This window comes from Equus przewalskii, chromosome 17, assembly GCF_037783145.1.
Source record: "Equus przewalskii isolate Varuska chromosome 17, EquPr2, whole genome shotgun sequence".
Taxonomy (NCBI): Eukaryota; Metazoa; Chordata; class Mammalia; order Perissodactyla; family Equidae; genus Equus; species Equus przewalskii.
The window spans coordinates 14,860,314-14,883,510 of record NC_091847.1 but is presented as its reverse complement, the minus strand read 5'-3'; the positions used below and the strand labels follow the sequence as shown (position 1 = coordinate 14,883,510).

The 23,197-nt window shown below is 39.0% G+C and overlaps 1 protein-coding gene across 4 annotated transcripts in view; it reads left to right on the top strand.

Annotated features, from left to right (window-relative positions):
* Positions 1-23,197, top strand: part of DPP10 (dipeptidyl peptidase like 10) — a 1,232,656-nt gene that overhangs the window by 614,592 nt on the left and 594,867 nt on the right. The window contains exon 1 of one of the 4 annotated variants that reach the window (XM_070581202.1): positions 17,365-18,099. The exons of 1 other annotated variant lie outside the window; for it this stretch is intronic. In XM_070581202.1, coding sequence (XP_070437303.1) covers positions 18,028-18,099 — 72 coding nt within the window. In that variant the 5' untranslated portion in view covers positions 17,365-18,027. Of the gene's footprint in view, positions 1-17,364; positions 18,337-23,197 lie in introns of those variants that run through there. 2 more of the 4 variants (XM_070581204.1, XM_070581200.1) reach the window with 2 other exon arrangements.

Sequence of the window (23,197 nt, the reverse complement as noted above, 5' to 3'; positions counted from 1 at the left end):
AATTAATAAAATATGAGATGAAATAAAGGCCGAGAATGAATGGATCTGATCAGTGGATGGAACACTATTTAAGACATAGAATAATTTCCACACAGCTATGAATTCTATGATATGCAGTTAATGCCAGGGAAACCACAAATGGTTTAAATTGCACTGGGATCCTAAATATGCCAAGTGCATTGCAGAGTCCAACAGATTTTATCCTGCTGAGAATGGCTATAACTCAATTGAATTTAGTCTTTTGAACCTCAGATCGCTTATTTGATCTGGTGGCATAAAGGTGTTTGACATCATGGAATGAAGTGAGACCACGTTGGAGCAAACTTCCCAGACATCAATGGCCCCCTAGCACATCTCATTCTGTTCTTTCATCCCAGTATCAATAGAGGGCAGAGAGTCTCTCAGATGCAGCTTCTGCCAATCGGTGGATTCCTCCAGCAGATCTTCATGTGATCTCAGAAGGATAGTCTTTGTTTCTCCATAGCCTGGCTCCAGATCCACTTCACACTTTATCAAACGAAATGGTAGGAGAAAATACAGCTGCCTGTTAGGCTGAAATCCTCTGTGGTACACGATGTCAGCGTATCATAAGGGCTGTGTACAGCATAAGGTAGAATTCTCTTGATTTACTTTTCAGCATTGAAAACAGTAAAACTTTTTAACATAAAACTATTTGATTGGCCAACTCAGTTACTTGTAGGAAGGTGGGAAGCCTCTGAAACACTGCACAAATCAAGCCCCCACAATTCTAGGACCTGGGAACGAAAACGTTTTCTTAGAAATACCAATGGATGGGAAATAAACATTGCTGCCCTGGGACCAGTACAGCTCACTCTGATCAACACTTCCAGTGTTGGTGTGACCACCTTCCTTCTTTCTAGGATTTCGCTTGACTATGAATTTTGCCGTATTTTTTGACCATTCTCATGTGGATGGATTGTTCCCTCCCAATGCACAGATTGGTGTTCAGAACAAGGAGTCAGTTAGCTCTTACTATGTAGAATGGTGGAGTCCAGAACCTTGATTTTTTTAACTTTAATATTCATCCTGGACCAAGACTCGTGTGTAGGCTTTTTATTAAAAGTATGGCCAATTTAAATTTGATTTTGTTAAAAAGCAAATTTTGAGGGGCCGGGCCGGTGGCGCAGAGGTTAAGTTCACACATTCCCCTTCAGCTGCCCGGGGTTCACCAGTTTGGATCCTGGGTGTGGACCTATGAACCGCTTGTCCACTGTGCTGGGGCAGGTGTCACACATATAGAATAGAGGAAGATGGGCGTGGATGTTAGCTCAGGGCTAGTCTTCCTCAAAAAAAAAAAAGGCAAACTTTGACTCTCTGACTCTTTATATATAGAAGTAGAAGGGAAAAGAGTAATATGCAGTTGTTGAGTGCGTGTCCTATAAATACTAATTAGGTCAAGGTGTTGATGCCATTTTTCAGCTCATATACGTCTTTACTGATTTTTTTGTCTAATCAGTTGTTGAAAGAGGGTTGGTAAAATCTCCAACCAGAATAGTATATTTCTCCTTTAAATTCTTTCAAACTTTACTTTATATATTTTGAAAGATAAGGCATTGTTATAGGCTGAATTCCATCTCCTCAAAATTCACATGGTCAAATCCTAACCCGCAGTACCTCAGAATGTTACCATATTTGGAGATGGAGCTTTTAAAGAGGCCAATAGGGTAAAATTAGGTCATACGGATGGGCGGTCATACGGATGGGCTCCAATCCAATACGGTATCCTTATAAGAAGAGGAAATGTAGATGCAGACACACACAAAAGGAAGACCATATGAAGGCAAAGAGAGAAGACCGCCATCTGCAAGCCAAGGAAAGAAACCTTAGAAGAAATCAAACTTGCAGACACCTTTATCTTGAACTTCTAGCCTCCAGAATTGTGAGAAAATTAATTTTTATGGTACAAACCACGCAGTCGGTGGTATTTTGTTGTGGCAGCCCTAACGAACAAATATAGACATATATAAATTTATGATTGCTATGCTTTTGATGAATGAAAACTTTATCAATATGAAGTGTCCCTCTTCATCTCTGATAACACCTTTTGTCTTGAAATGAATTTTATCTGACATTAATCCTGGCACTCCAACCTTCTTAACACTTACTGTTGCTTTCAACCTCTATGTGTCTTTATATTTAAAGTGAATCTTTACAAACATAATATAGTTGGGTGTTTTTTTAACCTCATTTTGACAATCTCTGCCTTTTAATCAAAACATTTAGTCCATTGACATCTACTGTAATTATTGGTATGGTTGGCCACCAATGATTGACTTTTATCCTCAAAATGTCACATTTTTCTGTTTCTTCGTATGTTGAATAATTTTTCATTATCTTCTGGGTATTTTGAATGTTATGTAATGGAGACTCTGCCTTCTGGTATATTGTTCCAAAGAGTGTTGATATCTTATTTATTTTATGAGGCAAATACCTTGATTGCACTCAAACTGCAAATTCTGTTTTTGGGTAGAAGCTCAAAATTCAGTTAAGTTCTTGTATTCTTAGGTCATCTGTTTGGAATCTGCCCTAAATATGTATAGTTCACAGGTCAGTTAGAAAATTAAGCAGTTTTCAAATGATGTTTTAACTGTGCTGCAAGATGCAGGCTGAAGCCTGCACTCAGGCCAGATGCTGTGCAATGGGAGACTCACCCAGTGCTGCTCCCTTCTTCCAAGTGTTGACTTCTTTCCAGAATGTGCCTGCTTTTGTCATTCTTCAGTGCCTTCACATAGTTGTTTTTTGTAGTTTGTCCAGAGTTTATAGTTATGGTTTTTGGAAAGGCATTCTGATAGAAGCTTATTGAAGAAATAAAAGAAAGGTAGGAAGAAAAATGAACAGGAGAAGGGAAGAAGAAAAAAGGGAGGGAAAAGGAAAATAAGAGAGAAAGATTTCCAAGCAATTAGTGGGCACACGGAAAGACCTAAGAGTGGGTGCCTGAGATCCAGCACATCTGGGTAAATGACATTAAGAGATGGGACAACCATCTTATATGAGCCTGAACCAGAGAGAAATGTGAGAAGAGCTAGTGGAAAAGGAAGAAACCCAGGCACTAGTGAGAGGTACGTGATAGACACACACAGATGTAACTTCCAGTAACCATGCCCTAACATAACAACTTCCTCTTGAGTGCCAGCTGAACCCATGACTTATTTCTAATGCATAGACTATGACAAAGGTTATGGGATGTCATTCCCTTGTTTATATTACATTATATTAGGCTCCTGTTTAGCAGGCCAGAGTGAGATATTCTCCTGCTGACCTTGAAGAAGCAAGAATCACTGCCTATGAAGGGGGCCACTTGGCAGGGTGTAACTGTGGGGGGCCTCTAGAACCTGAGGGCAGCCTCCAGCCAGGAAGCAGTAAGAAACCTGTGTCCCTACTCATACAGCTGCAAGGAAATGAAGTTCACCCCATACTGAGTGAGCTCAGAAGCAGATTCTTCCCTAGTCCAGTCTCCACAGGAGAGCACAGCCCAGACAGCACCTTGATTTCAGCATTGTTAGATCCTAAGCTGAGGACCCAGCTAAACTGTGCCTGGATCCCTGATCCATGAAAATTGTGAGATAATCAATGTGTTTTAAGTCCCTAAGTTTGTAGTAATTTGTTGCACAGCATAGAAAACTAGTGTCAGAGTAGGTTTAATTTTGTATAAAACTGTCACACTGTCTCCCAAGTGGTTGTACCATTTTGTATGCCCACCAGCAATGAATGAGACTTTCTGTTGCTTCATATCCTCAGCAGCATTTGGTGTTGGCAGTGTTTTGGATTTTTATCATTGTAACAGGTATGTAGTGGTATCTCACTGCTGTTTTAATTTGTAATTCCCAAGTGCCATGTGATGTTGAGAACACCTACATTTTAACACCTACTAATACCACCGCTACCACTACTTGCTAACACTTCATTATCTCTTCCTATATACCTGGCCAAGCACTTTTCATGTATTTTCTCACAACACTATGAGTCAGATAACATTATTATTATGCAGTTTTCACAAAATAAAACTAAAGTTCAGGGAAGTTAAAAACATTGCAAGTAAACATTGAATGTGTTACTGTCTGGTTTTTCTGACTCCAAATCCCACCTCTTAACGACTACATCTTTTTATTCTTAAAGTGTGATCCCTAAATCTCTTCCTTCAGAATCAGCTAGTATGTTGATAGGAATTCAGACTCCTGGACGTGATCCTACCACATCAGAATCTTCACAATGGAGACGTGGAGTGGGAGATTCTGAGGCATCCCCAAGATTGAGAGCTACTACACTAACATACTAAGATTACCCAAAGTCCAAACAGAAGTTTTGGTATTTTGTATGTATCTTGCTTCGTGTATTTCTCTTTGAAGCATATTTACAAAAACAATTACTTATATCAAATAAATTATATTGGAATCAGTGAGAGAATGTTTTAAATGTGGGTGAACAGGTTGTTCACTGTGTCCCTGGCCTAGAGAATACTATCAAATCTTTTCCCCACAGCTTTCCACATTGTATCTGAAAACTTCTACCAAACATTGTTATTATTAGTGTAAGCACTTGGATATGGATTTTAAAATAATACATCTGAATGAGGAAGGCTGAATGAAACTAATAGTTATCAGAATCATGGAGAGCATAGAGATAATTTTGGTAATAAAAAAGCCAATTCCACTGAACAGTTCCTATGTATCCATCTGTGATAGATAAATTGGACAAAGATCATACAAAATGCTTCCAAGTGTTATTAGAGATTTATCCACCTATGTAAGTCTACTTATTGCCTTTTTATTTAGTATATATATTTAAAACCCACACACAGATATATATCTTCACTTATATATAATGTTTACAGTATATTATGCAGTAATTTCATGCCAGGCAAAAAATCAACATAGCAAGCATTCTATAAAAACTTATGGATTAAATTATTGTGGCTTTTGTTCTAAGACAGGATATTATTAAGGATATTTGCAATAGTGTCACTTGTGTGCAAATCCCTGTTATTCCTCCGTTTAGCTGTGGTATCTTAGATATCATCTTTTACGCCCCAGTTTACATGATTCTCAATGGAGGTAGGGATAACATCTACCCCATAGAGTTGTTGCATTAAAAGCATTACACGGTGCCCTATTCACATTAAGCAGCCAATAAATGTGAGTTATTATTATTTTCACTATTATTATTGTTCACAGGAAAAATTCAAAAATGAGAATGGACTTGATAGAGTGGTAGAGTGGAAAGAGTGCTAGAATGCTAGCATGATAGCTAATGACATGAGGAAACAAATGGCATGTGACAAATGCATGGTGTAGAAATGAAGTACTAAAGGAATGGGAAAGAGAAGAAATCACTTTTCACTGGAGTGGGCAGGAATGGCTTCTATGAAGAGCCTAAATGAATTTGCAAACGATTGTAGGTGGAGAGAATGTGCATTTGGAGGGAGAGTCTTTTCAAGGATGTGCAAATTCAGAGATTTTAGCACTTCTTGGCAGATGGAAGGTCCATTTGGACCCTCAGACACAGTCTACTGTGCCAAGATTTTGCATATTGAGCAGAGATAGTTTCAAGTCAGATGCTGCATAAGAAAAGCTTGGATACAAGTGAGGGGAAGGCATCCTGCTAAGACTAATCGAAGCCCAGCTTGAATATCAACTACACACCCATTTATAGCTAGAAAATTGCAGACTGAGGACTATAGCCCTTTAAATAAACATGCCACTGAATTTGGGAAGGCAAGAGGCATAGCCAATCAAAGCCACAAATCCTGCTAAGAAGAGCATTAATTGTTCTCTACATCACACAGCCTGTGTAGTTCTGCAATCAAGAAAGAGTGGGCTCAGACTGGGACTCATTGCTTTTTCCGTGTGAATTTGGAAGTGAGCAAATAGACCCCAATCTACAATTTTCTCCATGGTGTTGGAAGCAGCCTAAATTGATACAATATTTAACAGTATGCAAATGAGTTAGTGGCCTTGCAATGAGGATCCCAATGAGGATCCCCAGTGAGACATAAAGTACCTTTCTCCTTACAAACTCTTTAGTCTGTCTTGGTGTTTGCTATCTCTGAGGAGTTCTAACAGTACAACCAAGGTTAGCATTCTGTTTTCAATGCCATAAACACATTTTGGAAAGGCAGGAGTAATTTTATAGCTGTGCTTACATTGGAGAGAGAGCATGACCCTGAGAGATGGAGGTTTACCATCACTTTACAAAAACAATTTGGAAGGAATTGTTCTAAACGTAGTCCCTATCTTTTACTTTATATTCTTTAATAGCTACCCTTTATTGAGTGTTTGCTAGGATCCAAGAACTCTGTTAGGCACTTTTTAAACTTTTATTTTAAAATAAAACACAGATACAGAAAACCCCACAGAATTATTATAAGGCAATTACCATTTTAACCATCAACACATGAAAAAGCAAAACATGCTAGCTCCCCAGAAGCTTCTTCATATGCTCTGTCCTATCTTCCTCCAAAAGTAGCTCCTATCCTGATGTTTATAGTAATCATTTCCTTGCACTTCATTATGGTTTATCACGTAAGTGTACATCCTGAGACACTATAGCTTAGTTGTCAATTTTCAAATCGATCTGTTTTTTTTAAACCCATTTTAATCAACATTTCATCCCTTCCCCTACCCCCAGCAAGGAGGAGTTCCTCCTTGTCTCTTCCTTAAAATTCATCTGGTGATGAATTTTGGCTGCTTGCCTTGGTGAGTGTGCCCCAGGGTGTCGTTGCTGATTGTGTACTCATGGTTCATCTTTACCTGTTCTTTTCTCTGTATTTCCTACAAATGGGCAGAGGATCCTTGGTCAGACTGAGCTTTGATGTCTTTAGCAAAACTCTAGGTAATGTTGTGTTCTTTTATCAAGAGGCATTCTGATGCTTAACACGTTAATCTGTTATTTTATGGGAGATTCCAAAATGGCGACATTCTAATTCTACCCGTTATTGTTATACATTAGCTTGAATAATTTTATTTATAAGGATATGCTTCCTCTCATTTACAATTTGGTCACCCAGTGGTACAGTTCCAAACAGGGCAGAATCAACATTTGATCTTTTCTTTCACCTAGTTTTCATGATAATAAATTAGTTCCCTGTCATCCTCAGAAGGGGACCAGCTAGGATTTAAACATATCTGATGGATTCCCATCCACTATAATTTCTATCGTTATCAAAGCTCAAATTTTTCTTTGGCCAGTAGAGCCTTTTCAAGGTGGGCTTTTAATTCCACTAACATTATCCTAATAGTCTTTGATAACTTTCATGCTAGTTTCTGTCAAAATGTTCCAGGTTTATATGGTACATTTTTTATCCCAAATACAGATTCAGCCATTTCTCTAAGAAGCCGTGTTTTTTCTTTTATGAACACGATATGGGTGTAACTAATAATCGTTGCTACTAGGGTTGCTAGATTTGGCAAATTAAAACATAGAACACCCAGTTCAATTTGAATTTCAAATAAACAACAAATAAATTTTAGTATAAGTACGTCTCAACGGTCGACATGGGGCAATTTACACTAAAAAATTATTTATTTACCTGAAATTCAAATTTAATTGGACATGTTATATTTTATTTGACAATTGATTACAACTAGGAAGATCATTATTTCTAGACTGTGTTAGTTCAGGTCCTCTAAGAAGCAGGTGTGATTAGATATACAAGAGAGTTATTGGAGGAAATGCTTGTGAGAGAACAAAGGGATGGATTTAAAGAAGCCCGGAGAGCTCTCAGATGGTGATGCAGGCTTGAATGCTGTGAAGGACAGAAGGAAGAAAGGAGAGTTAGATAAGAAGTCTCAAATTATAGTTCAATTCTAAGAAATATAAATACGCATAAATATTTAAAATCTCTGGCTCACATTTTATTTTCTTGAATATCTTAAATACGTAACTTCATTTTTCTCCCTAAGACAAAGTGGTGCTGTAGAAAAATCTAATGATAATATAATATTAGTTACTTTTTAAGTCAAGTGGTCTTTTTTTCTAGATGCCCAAATAATTCTTTTTTTCTTTAAGATTCCTTAATTTTACTTGGTGTTGATTGTGCTGTGTTAGTAATCTCAGGTACCCTATGTGATTTTTCAATCAGTGGTTTCAATTGTTCTTTCAATTTCAGGATCACTTTCGTGAATTACTGTTTTCAGTGTTTGTGTCCTCCCCCAGCCCCTAGCCCCCTTGATTAGTTCTTCCGCTCAGGAACTCCCATAATCTATATGTTGGATCTTCTTTGCCATCTACAATATTTGCTGCTTTCTCTTGAATGTCTCTATTTCTTTCTTCACTTCTCTTTGGTTTTTAACATTTTTCTCCTTCCCATCTTGATTTCTCTTAGAGTCTCATTTGTTGTGTTTATTTGCTCTTATATTAGTCCTCAATTAGTCTTTATTTCTAATAGAACTTTCTAAAAAATTCTGATTCTTTCTTGAGTTCTGTCCTTTTATTTCTGTTTTTCTAATTCTTATTATTGTTTTTTCATAAATTGTATAATTTTAGTAATGTCCTTTAGCTCATTTTGAAATGTTATAATTTTTTAATTTTTTCTTTAAATATTGGCACCTGAGCTAACATCTGTTGCCAATCTTCTTTTTTTTTTTTTTCTTTTCTCTTCTCTCCAATGCCCCCCAGTAGACAGTTGTATATTCTAGCTATGAGTGCCTCTTGTTGTGCTATGTGGGATGATGCCTCAGCTTCGCCTGATTAGTGGTGCCATGTCTATGCCCAGGATCTGAACTTGGAAAACCCTGGGCCCCCGAAGCAGAGCACATGAACTTAACCACTCGGCCATGGGTCCAGCCCCTGAAAATTTTTTTGAGGGTGACTTTCTGGCAAGCTTTTGTGTCAATAGCAGAAGTTGGCAAACTTCCTGTAAAGTGTGAAAGAGTTTTGTGCTTTGAAGGACATATGTTCTCTGTCACAAATACTTAACACTTCACTGTAGCTTGAAAATATTCATAGGCAATATGTAAATGATTTAACATGGCAATGTTCCAATAAAACTTTATTTATAAAAACAAGAAGTAGGATGGATTTGGCACGGGCTGTAGTTTGCCAATCCTTAGTCTATTGGAACATTATTCTCCTTTTTTCTTGTGGCAACTTTGTTTTTATGACTAAACTATATATGGAATTTGACTATGATAGTTTTCTCTTGCTCATTTTTATGTGACTTCAGTTTTCTTGAACTTTTACATAGTTAAAATTTCAGATAGGCTTTCCAACTTCAAAGACATCTTTTTAGTTTTCAGGTTGTGTTAAAAAATATGATGGCTTGTGCTCTTTGATTTCTTGGATCTGTTCACTTTTTGTTTCGATTTTATCTTTCCTTTATCTCTATTGTCTTTATTCTACTCAATTTTGATTCTACTTCTAGTAGTTTTTCCTCAGTTTGGGGTTCTATGGTGGAAAGAAGCCCTGGCAAGTCAATTTCAAGAGTTCACAGGATCTAGACTGCCCCAGCCAACTTAGACCTTGACATTGGCCTATTAAGAACTATGAGGTGTCTGAGATTTTACAAGGCTTACAAGCTAATAAATTATCCCACCACTTTTATGGATATTTCTGAAAGACATGAGACTCTTGGGTCAGAGACAAAAAACTCTACTACTCATGTTTCAGCAAAGTCCTTGTCTCCAAGTCCCAAGTGAGTGAATGATTGGGCCCAGATGGATGCCTGCTCACTCAGTGGGTGGTGGTACAGAAGAGAAACTTGAGCTTAAGGAAATCAAATCTTCTATAATGGGAAATAAGAATGCCTTCTCTTTGTTCCAGAGGTAGATGTTATCCTTTCCATACTGGGGAGTAAGCATGCCTGCCCTTTTCCCAGGAGGGGACAAAGTATCTATCTTCCCAGGCTGCAAACAAACTTGCCTTTTGCTCCAGAAGGAGACACTATTCCTTCTTTCCAGGATAATTGTTATAAAAATATCTTTTCAAATATATTATAGAACAAAAGACTGTTTCTTGCTAGTAAGACATGCAGAAATGTGAGAGAGCAGTGGAAAATTGACTCCCAACATGGCTTCTTTTGTTTACTATTGGAATGCACATAACTTCTCCTGTACCATTGGATATTTTTATATTGATCCATGATGCTTTCTAGCGAATATTGATTAACTGTTTTAAGGTTCTGTCCTTGAATAGTTTGGGATTGTCATTCGTGTCATTTACCCTACTGCTTCCCTTTGCTTTCCCCAACATAGTTACCAAGGGCACTCAGGCTGTGTGGCTTTTGGTATTTAGGAATTTGTAGAGGTATTTTGTTATCTAGATTTGTTGTAAATGTTGTGCTTTTAGTTTTGATATCTAGTTCTCTATCTAGCCTAAACCCATGCTGGCATCACCACAGTCCATCTTCCCCAAATAACACTGTCTTTGACAAAAAGTATACCAAGCTTAATTTTATTTCTTTTGAAGTCTTCATTTTGAATATCAACTTTACTATGCTATAGTATGGTTATACTTTAAGATCCTACTGAGTTGCATAGGGATGTTTGCCTCTCTTCCCTTCTCCCACACTAAATGGTACTAAGTTGTTCTATATTTTAAGTGGAGGTCCGATTCTTTCTTTTTATAAGATTATATATTTCCCCTTCTTGCTATTATTTGTGTATCCCATCCAATAGCAATTCCTCTAACTATCTTTTTGAATATGTAGTCTAAAGACTGGTAAATCAGACAAACAAGCTTATTTAAAAATTGTGCAGAGGATGCAAAGTAAAAATAACTATGCTCTGGGATTGGGCCTATTCCTAGAAGATTCTATTGACCTTGTGATAATTTTGGCATTGTATGGCATTAGATTTACGACAACAAAACATCGTGTTCAATTTCAACATTTCCTCATCATTTTATTCAGTATAGCTCCTCCTCTCTCAAATTCAGTGTAAGATTTATATATTAGGAGGAAAATAGAATATATTAGGAGTGGCATTGTCAATATAGCTGTTATCTCCAAATTCATTTCTCCCTGTGAATTCTCAGCACTAGAGGCTTGGTATTAATAACACATAATATCTGCTTATAAGCAGTGGAAAATTCCAAGTTTATGTGGCTTTCACTTAATGTTTTAGAACTCAGCAATATCTGGTGAGCCCTTACCCCTATCCAGAATCAGTAGATCAGAGGAATATCAAGATTGTGTAATTCCTACATGTCAAATAGAGAAAAATGAAATATTCTAAGACAATAAAGAGACAGAGAATATATATTTCTTCTGGATGACCTTGTTCAATAAATTAAAGGAAAACAGATACAAGTTCATAGTAAATTCTGAGAGGGCTTAATACTGAGGATGTCAGGAGAAGAATTTTTCTTCAAAGAACATTTCCTCCAGGACCACCTCTACTTAAGCAAGAAGACTGAAATAGACCCCACCCACAACCCCTGCACACACACAGACTGCACCTCAGTCTCCAACACGTTTCCTCTCCCCGTGAATTTACAGTTCAGTAGGAAAGATAGAATGCCACTTGTGACAATTAGAATGCTGAACAAGCTAGTACAGAATAAAAACATAAATTGTGGAGTGTGGTATATGCTACAAGAAGAGTTTATGACGAGAGTCCCTGTGAACTTGAGTTAGGAGAGGATATGAGAGGAGCTGGGTCCTAACAGATCAGTTATATTTGGGAAGATGGAAAAGTAAGGGGGCGCTTTTCCACAGGGAGGGGAAAGGGAACATTGAAGAGACTTGCTCATCCATTCTGTGAGGCTATTTTGATATCCTATCAACTAGGATTAAACATTTATACAAACACTGCTGAGTCAATAAAAAAGAAAATAGCTAATTAAAGAGTATTTCTCTAGTCACTGATTTGTATAAACTGTGGTATTTGTTATAGATCCCTTCTGCCTCCTCCACTGATGCTTTGCTGTCTAATTGTTAAGTGCAAAACGACAAAATATTACAAGAAAATGTAAGTTTGAAACTGATTAAAATATCACATATAAATCACCTATAGAGGAATAAGGAGGTTAAAATTTGGACTATGCTTTCTAAAATCACATAAATATGTAGAATATAACCAAGGGCAGTAGCAATTATCAGGACATAACCAATAGGAATTAAGGTATTTTATAATCATTGTGAGAGCATTAATAAAAATATAAAAGAAAATATACCCTAACTTAAGTAAATGCTTTTTTCTCTCTTTTTTTGCCTCCTACTCCTCCTTAATATCTTCCTCCTCTTTCTCCTTCTTTGATTTGGATAAAAATATATAAAGACTATGTTTAGCAAATATTTAGATTTACAAGATAAATGATGAGTGCCTCAATTATTCTCCCAAATAGATTTAGATTGATGACAGATAAACAGATAGATGAATATAAAAATATAAGAAGCAATCTACGTCAATAACAGCAACCTATCTAGGCTAATAGGTTAAACAGTGTTCAGTAATGAGAGATATATTTTAAAGTGCCTCATTTCAATAGAGGTCACATCCCAAGATGGCCTGAAACTATATTTGTATAATCTACACAGATGACTCCGTGTGGTGAAGGGACTGGCTGTGAATCGCAGGACTTGCCCTCATTTTTCTTTGGAGATGGTAGAAGAATAATTCCCAGAGCCGGAAAGTCAATTGGAGAAACATGCCAGGGGCTCTATAATGTCATTGGATCTCTGGAGCTGTTTCGCCTCAATCTCAGACTATCTCTTGTTTTCAAGAAGAAAATTCATGGAGGAGTCTGAATCTAATACTAAATTTTGAAAAATAAATTAAGCATGGTGAAATCATTACAAAAGATGAAAATTCTTCCATCTCTCCAAAAATTAGTCAAGACCTCACAGTAGAGTTTTCTCGTTCAATTCATAAAAGATTTTCCTGAATGGGAAACGTGCTTTGTGCTGTTCTAAGAAGTATATAAGGAAAGAAGTCAGGTAACCATTATAAAGTCTGAGTGTAAGAGAAGTCTTAAGGTGCTTTCTGAGGACAAAGATAAGAGGTTATCTTGAACCACTAGGAAATCCAGTCCTGCTTATGGAAACAAGAAATACCAAGTTCAGGGGAATTTACTCACCAAACTCAGATTCATTATCTGAAAAGAACAAATGTTAAGCCAATGTTTCTAAATATTCTTCCACATCTGACAACCTTTCCGTCATTTTTAGACAGAATCTGATTCAGAGGACTTGATTTTGTTTTGAAAGAAATGTGAAGATTAGGGAAAAAATGGCACTGATATCAGCCAAAAAAGATAGGTCTTTTCTTTTACTATGCCAACATAACCAATTCATTAAATAATTACTCTTCAAAAAAATCGAATAAATAACACAGACCTCTTATCAAAAGTCTAGTGGGTAAAAATAATAACAATAACAGGTAAATTTCCCACATTCTCATTTTGTTTTGGTGTTGTGACTCAGCTAAACATACAGAGAGAAAATATTACATGGGCAAAATCTTATGCATTGTTTTGCTGTCTTAATACCCTTATATATCTTACAGAAGGGCTGTCAGGTTAAAAGAAGATGCAAAGTATGTTAATATAACAACCAAGGAGATGCTACAGCACTGGGTGTCTATGTATGAGCAGTTTGTCTATATCTTCAGGTCTGCAGTGAGCAACAATAACGGCTCTCAGGATATTGCAACTCTGTCTGCTTCCACCAGAGATCATAATTGGGCTATGAATTTTTACAACAGGAAAGTCTTCCTGTCATAGACAAAGACTGATGAAAAGTTTAGTTAAATTAATGCCAAAAGAATCTCAGAACAGTACAAGTAGTGTACCTGGATATCACTTAAATAGGTAGGGCCTTTGCTGCTTTTTCTTTCTTCCTTTTTTATTTATGTTTTCTTTTTTTAAATAATTTTTTTACTGGTTAGAGCTTCTAAAATATAGCTTTTTTCTGAGGATTGCTCAACATACTGATTTTCTGCCCAATGACATGATATGTACTTTGAGGAATTCAAGAAGCCGATTGAGGTGTGTAGAGGTGATTTATAAATCGAAAGCAAATGGTAGCAGAAGGTGTGAAGTAAAGCTATTTCTTGATCTGCGTAAAGCTAATTGGGCACATTTCAGGCCAGGTCTCTGAAGGCACAGCTTATGAACTCTGTCTTCCGGATGCTGTGCTCATTACGGACACCCAACAGAGGACTGGCTAATGCTGGGGAAATCCCCAACAAGGTGGCCTTTCCATGACACTGCAGATTTACCTGAGGAAGGAGAGAGAAGAGAAGGAAAAGTAGGGAGAGATTCCAGGCAGCTATCTGCTCACAGAGTCCTACTTACCTTATCTAATTTATCTGAAACTGAAAAGTGTGTCTAAAGGCTATCCTGCTTCACAAAATCTCAAGGGACTTTTGTCTTTCTCTAACTTACCAGAGTTTAGCCACGCCTTATTTGTTACTGGTTGTTGTTAGAGTAGATTTGAGATTTTTTCGTTGTGGGTCTACTATTTGATATGGAAGATTGAATACAGCACACATGACCTAAATACGTTTCTGGAACAATCCATGTTTGCCCCTGATGCTTAAACATTTTAATGAAAATCTTCAATAAATTTAATTATTTTCTAAATTTCATAAGCTACCCTCAATTATTCACACTAATAATTCCCGGCAAAATGAAAAGCATTTCATTGGCATTTCACTGTTGAAGAATCAAATATCAAGAAAAGAAAGACATCTTTGATGTCCGCAATGCTGTGTGTGAGAGTTTTCCTGTGACTTCAGAAACTCAAATAAATACATTGAGGAAGCAACATAGTGGGTTACGTCTACATAGAAACCTGCAAGTAGGATTTGAGGCAATAAAAATTTGCAGTAAGAAGTGATGGAGTCTGAATCCTAGAAATCCTCCTGCATAATATGGTCACGTTTTGCAAGGTTTAGACAGTTATAACTCCAAATAGAGGGAATTTTGTTAGGCAACTCTGCAGGTCTTTTGCAGCTGTGAGTCTGATTCCATCCCACGAAAATCATAGGAAAACCTCCTTTACCTCTGTCTCAGTGCTATAACGTGCATAGCTGTCCACGAGTTAGCTCATCAAAGGGAATACATGAGAAAGAGTACCCCAAAATATTCTGTAAATCTCTATAAAACTCTCCTTAAATTGATCTTTAGTATTCAGCAATGATACCTTGTAAAGAAATTTTTAATTTATCATTCAGATAATAGTCTTCTTAGACATAAAATCAATATATAATCATAGGAATTTGAGAAAGAAGGGATCTTAGTGGTCATCTAGTCTAAATTTTTAATTCTCCCAGGTAAGGAAGCAGAGGTAGGGTAAAGCGACTTTACCCTGGCCCACAGCTCCATGCATGATGAAGCCAGACAGGAGTGCCAATCTGCTGCCATTGGCTGTACACATCCTCTTGTCTACACTGCACTAGGGTTATATCTATGAGTAGTTTTAAAACTTTGTTGATATTTGATTGTAAACGGCTGCTTTATTTTTTTTAAATGATAACCTATAGCCAGAAAATACACAAAACTGAGCTGCAGACATTCTTTCTTAGAATGTAAAGTATTTATTTTTTTCTTGGACTTTAGAATTTTTTCTTCAACAAGAAATAAAGTAGAAAATCCTACATTGTAATTCAAGTGCATCACACTTCAAAAAAAATAGAGTATTTAAGTTGGGAAAATGAGTTTACATGTGATTAAATTTTAATTAATGTTCTTTACTTAGATCTCAACAGTTATAAAATAACATTCTTAGCCTAGACAAAATAACAACCCACTCACAAAGACGAAGATTCAAATTAAATCAGAGAAGATTTTCTTTAAAAAAAGTGATACACCCACGTATACACGCTACACATGAAGCACGTAACAACTTATATTTTGATTTGTAACCAGAGTGAATATTGTACTGAAAATGGATGCAGTTGAACTAGTGAATTCAATCAAATAAGTAATCTTAAATAAGATGAGGATAATTTCCTCTCATCTGTACTTGTTCTATGTCTATAGAAGTCTTTGCACATAAAGTAAATTCCTTCAAGTCAAGTAAATGGTCCAAAATGGAAACACTTTCAAAGGGTGAATATACTAAAATAATGAACAGAAGAGCAAAATATAAAGACAGAAACCTTCTTTGAATAACGTGGGTGTCTTTCTCCCCGAAAATTACATGTGAGGGAAAATTTGGATTGTTAAATTTACTGGATACACCACCCAGTAGCTATTTTACCAGAGTTTCATTTTTAAAATTTGTTCTGTACTCTTACATCCAGCAAAGTTATTCCTACCAAAACGCTATTTCCATTGAACAGACCAACACACTGTTCGAGGTCACTCATAATATGCGCTTGACTACCTATTTTTGAGAAACAAGCTGTCTTCTCACCCAAATCCTATTTTTCTAAAGAAAAAAATCGTTCTATTTTTATTTCCTAATCTAATCAAAGCCAGCGATCACTGATATATTTAATGTATTTTAAAGGAACCATTGTTACAATTAATGTTTAGGACAAGCGTAACAAGCCGTGTTTTAGGAATTAACAAGGCAGGAGCACCCCTGGGACAGCAACCCCTCAACTAGGAAGTGGTTAGTTCATGGACTGAGTAACTCAGATGAAGAGGGGGCCAGTCCTTAATCAATAAAAATAAACTCAAGCCTGCTTCCCGCCCTTCCCACTCCACATTCTGGTCCCTTCTGCAGGAACGTCCTCACAACCCATGTGCTGAGTCCAGTAGCATCTGGATATTGCTCCCTTCTGCCTTTTCTCTGGTGAGCAATGTCCAACAACCAGTGCCTGAGACGGGACTGCTTCTTGCCCATCTGCCTTGGGCAGGTCCTTTCTAGCACCCCGGAAAGCCAAGTGCTAGCGCATCTGGATGAAACTGGTGGACTTTATTATACCCACACGAACTCAACTTCCAAAGAGCTGCGTCCTCTCATTGATCCCCATCCTTGCACCAGGCTCCCAGGACCCACGCTATACCGTTAACTCCCTGAAGGCGTGGACTTTGGTACGTCTGGCTCTCCGTATTAGTCTCTCTCCCCTGCAGTCCTTCCCAGCCTTGCAGTGTATTTGGCACATGATAGATGTTCAATAAACAAACTTTGAAGGGGAAGAGAACTTAAAATGTGAGGATTTTTCTGTGTCCAGGACAAAAGAAAAGAAAAAAAATGTGAGTACCAGAATATCATCATTAGTTATTACTGTTTTAAATCAACCTTTAGGAATTCCACTGGCATTAACCAGGCAGTTTGCAGGGGAATCCAGACTGCAGGCTAAAGAATGTCCATTGCTCCCTAATCAGGAGCCGCAGAGCCCGGGTCATAACCTGGGACAACCTCTTGAGTCCCGACAGGTGTTGGCGGCCCCCTTGGCGCTCTGGGCCCCCAGTCCCCCGCTGCCCCCTGCCTTGTCCAAGCGCTGGAGCATGCCCAGTGGCAGCGCCGGAGCCACCAAGGGCTTTGCACGGGCGCGCTCCGCTTCTCCGGGTTTTAGCAGGAGCCCGCGGGGGGCAGGGAGGGGGTGAGGGGACCCGCGGAGCCCGGCAGCCTCGGCCGCGCGTGTGGGGAGCTCGCGCGCCGCTCAGGGCTCTCTCCCGCGTTGCGGTTGCTCCGGAGATGCTAGAGCGCGGTACCCGGGTGCTCCACTTGGCGCGCTGAGCGCGGTGCGGGGAGCCCCCGGGGGCGGGCGGGGGGCGCAGACTGCGGTAGAATGCTAGCCTGGCACCTCTGGCACTGCGAGACGTCGCTCCACTGCGGTCAGGTGCCGCTCGCCCGCCGCTCGCCGCTCCACTAACTTGCCACTTGGTCGTGTCTGGTCTCCGAGACACTCTACGCTTCGCGGTGGTGGGGGGCGGGGGGAGTGGGGAGTTACAGGGTCTGCGGTAGCCGAAGGAGGGATTCTGCAAGGGGGAGCCTGCCTGGTGCCGCTCTTCTTCCCCTCCCTATCGCTCCCCTCCCCCCACCCCGTCGCTGCCGCTTTCTCTTCCGCCAATTCGGAGAGCGTCGGGCGCCTGTGACATGCGATTGCTGCCAAGTGACGGTCCCCGAGTCTGAAGTGCCCGCGAGGAAGTGAGCGCCAACGCGGGCCGCCGGGGATGACAGCCATGAAGCAGGACCAGCAGCCCACCCCGGGGGCCAGGGCGAGCCAGGCGCAGCCGGCGGACCAGGTGAGAGTTGGCAGCTGCGGCCAGGCCCTCCCGGGGAAGAAGGCTCCAGTCTGCGCTCCCCCGCCCATCCCCCCCGGCTCGGCTCCCACGCCTCCCTTTCTCCTCCCTCCCCCGCCCCAGTTCCTGGCTTTCCTGGCTCATCCATGGACTCCGCAGGAAGTTAGAGCGTCTGAGTGCGCTCCGGGGCCGGGCGAGAGGATGCGCAAGGTGGAGAGCCGCGGGGAAGGGGGGAGAGAGGTAAAGGCTGGGGTGGTCCGGGGAGCCCAGGCGGGCAGGCTGCCGAGGGAGGGAGAGGTGGCCGGGGCCAAGGAATGGGGGCCTCTTGACTCCTATTAACGTATGTTGGAGGAATTGCTGAGCTCCTGGAGGCGTCCACTTGCAGGGTTCGAGCCCCGTCTTCACGTAGCTGAGAGGAGCGCTGGCCACAGCTACTGGAGTAGGCAAATGACCTTTAGGCCAGCAGAGTTTTTCCTTTTCTTTTTTTTTTTTTTTTTTTTTTTTTTTTGAGGAGAATGGGACAGGGCTGGGATACTAAATGGGAGAAGAGGATGTACCAGGCATCTGTGGTCTGAGTGGAGCGGAGCTGGAGAGCATAAAGGGCATTAATTGTTAGGAGGAGCTGGCTTTAGTGATTTGTTGGGTCCAGATGTGTTATGTCTGCAGATATGAGGTGCCCTGTGCTGACTGAGGGTTATTTCTGCCCCTTTTCCGTCTTTCCGCACCGACCACCCCCTTTTTGCTTCAGTCTAGAAATCTGTAGCAAAACCGCACGGTGCATCTCCATCTAGTCTCTGTTCCTGGATTGGGGTGACTCGGGAGTTCGGTGTCGCTTTTTTCCAAAGTTGTAGGGTCAGGAGCGCCTAGATGCCCTGGCGAGGAGGACGGAAGCTATGTTGAGCTTGTGAGCCAGCTCGAGGTGCTGTCACGTTTACATCAGTTGGAGACTCTGAGCCAAGAGGGCTCCACTTAGGTCAGCAGATAACCACGGAACTAGAGGACAGAGGCGCCTGGGTACCGGAGATGGGCCCTTTGCCCCTAGTGCACTGCCTACGGCCACCGGAGGCGTTTCTGGCAGAGTCACTCCTATCTCATTGCTGGAAGTGGGATGAGGAAGGTGCAAGCAGCGAGGCTCCAGTAGCGGCTCTCCTCACGCATGTTCTAAGCACTGAGGAGCGAGTGAAGGGGAGCTGTCCAAATCTCCAAGGAGTGGCGATGAGGCGGAGGAGGCGATGCCAGGGCTGCTGTTATTAATATTCTAGTCTTGGTCATCTCTCCTGGCTGTGGTCTCTCTCTTCTCCCCTTCCCCCTCCTTCTCATTTCCCTCACATATGTTTCACACAGGTGGTGAAGATTACTCAATGCCTTAAAGCTCGCCGTCCATTTACTGGGGTGAATGTTGCAGTTTTTACAAAGCAGTTGTTTTCTTCAACCATCCTCTTTGTTCACTACCCTGAGATAAGTACGAAAATATGTATTAAAACATTTATATTGCATTATATTATATATCTTTTTCACTTATCTCTCTTTTTCATTTCCCCTCCAACACATACCACAAGGTAGCAACTGGTTAGCAAAGTATAAAAATAATTTCAGGAGAGGAGCATGGATTTAACATCCTCTTTCAGGCTGACAGCCCTTAAATTTTGTTAACAAGCCGCTGAGCCTCTCTCTTGCTCTTGGAATGATGCTACCAAGAAGAATGATTAGTCAGATGAGAGTTCCCACATGAAATCCTTGCTCACTAACCCTGTGACACCAGCTGGTTACTTGAGGTGCTGCAAACAGTTCAGTGACGGTGGAGGTGGGAAGGAAGAAGCAGAGCAGAGCACACAGAAGCTGAAAGTGTATTTGTAAATAGTGGGCGAGCGGTGCATGTTACAGCAAAGTCTTTTGTCAGGACTTATCTGGTCAATTAAAATTCATATGAAGAGAGATTCAAGCTTGAATCTGTTTTTCTTGTTAATGTGCGTTTTGGTTTATGTCCACTCCAAATATTCAGGGAGTGGCCATTTGCAGAACTCTTGTTTTAATGGAGTTCTTTTTTTTAAGTGCCTTTCTGAGCATTTACACGATTTTAAAATGTCAATGGTGTGCATATTATGCTTGAGTTAAATTCAAAGAGATTGATTTTGAAGAGGGAAGGAAAGTCAGCCTGAAATATACATGGCAGCTTCCCATTGAGGGTTTTTCAAGCACTCCCAGAAAATACCTATATCTAGTGTATTCTTTGTCTAAAGCTTGACTTATGAAATGATGGCCAGATAATGTGGATGATTGCTGTGAATGCTTAAACTACTTACTCTAATACTGCTAAGTATTTATCAACAGTATTAGTCATGGTGGTCTAATTCTGTAACTGTCACACAACTTTCACGTGGTACTAGATATAATAGCTTCATATTGACATGATTGACTGTTCAGGTTTCTATGATATTTATGAAAAAAAGATTCACAAGTTTAAATAAAAGTGTAGCTTTATGAAGTCCTACATAATTGTTAATAGGGGCATGTTCCAGCTAATCATTCACTATGTATTGATTTTGAGTGATTTAAGCTTTTGAATGTTGCCAGAAAGGTCTTTTGCTTTCCATGGTAGAGATTTTTATGAAACCTCAGAAACGCCTTGTCCTGAGGCCATCAAACATCTATTTTCACTCACAGCACAGTGGAAGAACACAGTCTTCCCTCTGAGTGAAGTGGATATGGACCATCTAATTTGGCTGTTGTTATGGTCCTTTAGAGAGCTGGGCCTCCCTGTTTCATCTTACCTATTACTGTCCTCTGGCACAGGGTGCCATGACCAGAGGCACTCCTTCCCCAGGGAGCAGAAGCAACAAGAATAGTGGGGACAGTAGACTTTTAATATTCTGAAGTGTTGAAAATATTTTTATCATCTTAGTAGTCTTTCCTTTAAAGGAAAGACTTCATTGATTAAATAAATGTTTATAACAGTTATTTTTGTTGTTTTCATAACACTCCACATTTATAAAATGTCTAACAATAAATGCTTTGATATAAGTGGCTACAGTCATTCCCACTTAACATGATCAATATCCCATTTTCCATTGAGGGATCTAAAATCGTTAGTGGCTAGTTATAACTTATTATCATTTTTTAAAATCACTTCCTGAATGTTTGCCATGTGCAAAGTGATGTCCTCTGGGCTGATAAGGTAATATGTATTGAATGTGTTTTTCTATTTGATCCTCAAAGCAACTTTTGGAGGTAGGTCTTGTTGTTATTCCCATTTTAGAGATGAAAATATAGAGTATTAGAGAAACTAAGCAGCTTGATCAAGGTTGTCTTCATAAGCGGTGGAGATGAGACATAGCCCTTGTCTGTGACATTTAAGATAGTATAAGCTCATTTAAGTCTCAATCCCACCTTCCAACTTCTACACAATTACAGTTCAACACATTCCTATTAGCAGAATGCAAAATAATTGCAAATATTGTGTGTGTACAAATTTACCTTGAATGTGAAATGAATAAAGAGTTCATTTAAAGCTTCAACTGTAAACATAAACAAGAGCTCTTGAAATTTTAAAGTTAACTTCATATTTCTTCTATTGCTTGGAATAATATAAAAAGAACCAGAGAGATCCTGATAAGTACATGGGAACTTTAAAAAAATATCGCTTTGTGACATTTGCCCTTGGTAATGACGAAACTTTCAAGGTTTCTTAAAAGAGTACGTTTTTATACTCAGACCTGGTTTAGAATTTGCCCCCATTTCCACCAGGTGGCACCCTTCTTCTGAATTCAGTGGGTAGAACTATTTCCTAAAACGTTTGACGGTCCTCTCAGCTTCAAAAGAAACAGATCAAAACAAAAAACGAAAAAACTAAACAAAAGAAAAAGTAGAATCCTACTTTCCAAAGTATGACTAAAAATATATTTTTATAAGCAACCATTTGGCTGCAAAACAGCATTAGTTATGCATTTTCTTTAAAAAACTCATTCTGGTAGAAAACCAATCTTTTACAGCTCCCCATGTAGCAGCCTCTTAATGAAATAATTTATGTTCAAAATTGTGATTAAATATGTAATGCGTAAATGCCTTTTGTAAAGTATTTATTGTAATTTTGACCTTTACATAATATTAACCTAAAGTGCTTCCATGCAGAAATTAGGATACATTATTTTTACTTCAACTTTGGTCTAGCAAACCTGATTGAAATTTTCAAATGTACACTTAATGAAAACTTACAAAACAGTTATTCTTCCGTGTTTCTCTGACTAATATATCAGCATGTCATAATTTAGTCTGTGAACTATTGTTTTTAACACAGAACCTCAAAAATACCTTTTAGAAATCATGTTGAAAAAATTTTACTTAGTAGAAGATTTGTTACTCTCTTTCTAAGCATTCAGCACAAGATATATAGTATCTAAGTGGTGGGAGAGTTCTATGTGATTTGGTCATAAAAGATAATTTAGATTGGATACAGGTGTTATGTAGAAGTCTTTATGCCTTAGCGGATATTACACATTTCCTACTTTTCCTTAATTCCTTATAACATATATATTTTTATGTATATCTTATTACATATATATGACATTTTATTTACTGAGCTTAGAACATGCCACAAAACATCCCTTGCTTACAAGCTTCTAATCTCCCCATCTGTTTATTTCAGGGACCGAGCAAATTGCACATGAAAGAAAGATTAAACTATATAAAAACAAGTTAAGGAAAATTGTATTATTAAATATTAATGCTGCATTATCTTATGAAGTTCATTACATTGGAAACAAAACAGAAACCAAATTTCTCTCAGTCTGAGTAAAAACAAAACTATTTCGAAATTTTGGTTCCTTGAATCATTTATGATTACATAATGTTTTAAGCTTTAATACTCAAAGACATGTTTTTAACTTATTTACAGTGTACTATGTAACATACACAGCATTAGAATATTGCAACTAGGACTATGAGTTTTTGTGCCATCAACCACAAATATTTATTTACTGTTGTCTATGGATTATGCATGGGGAACCACAGATTCAAGTTCATATCCCAGCTCTACTAGTCTTAACTGTGTTTTATTGGGCAGAATAATTCATTTTCTATGTTTATCTGTGAATGGAGGTGACTA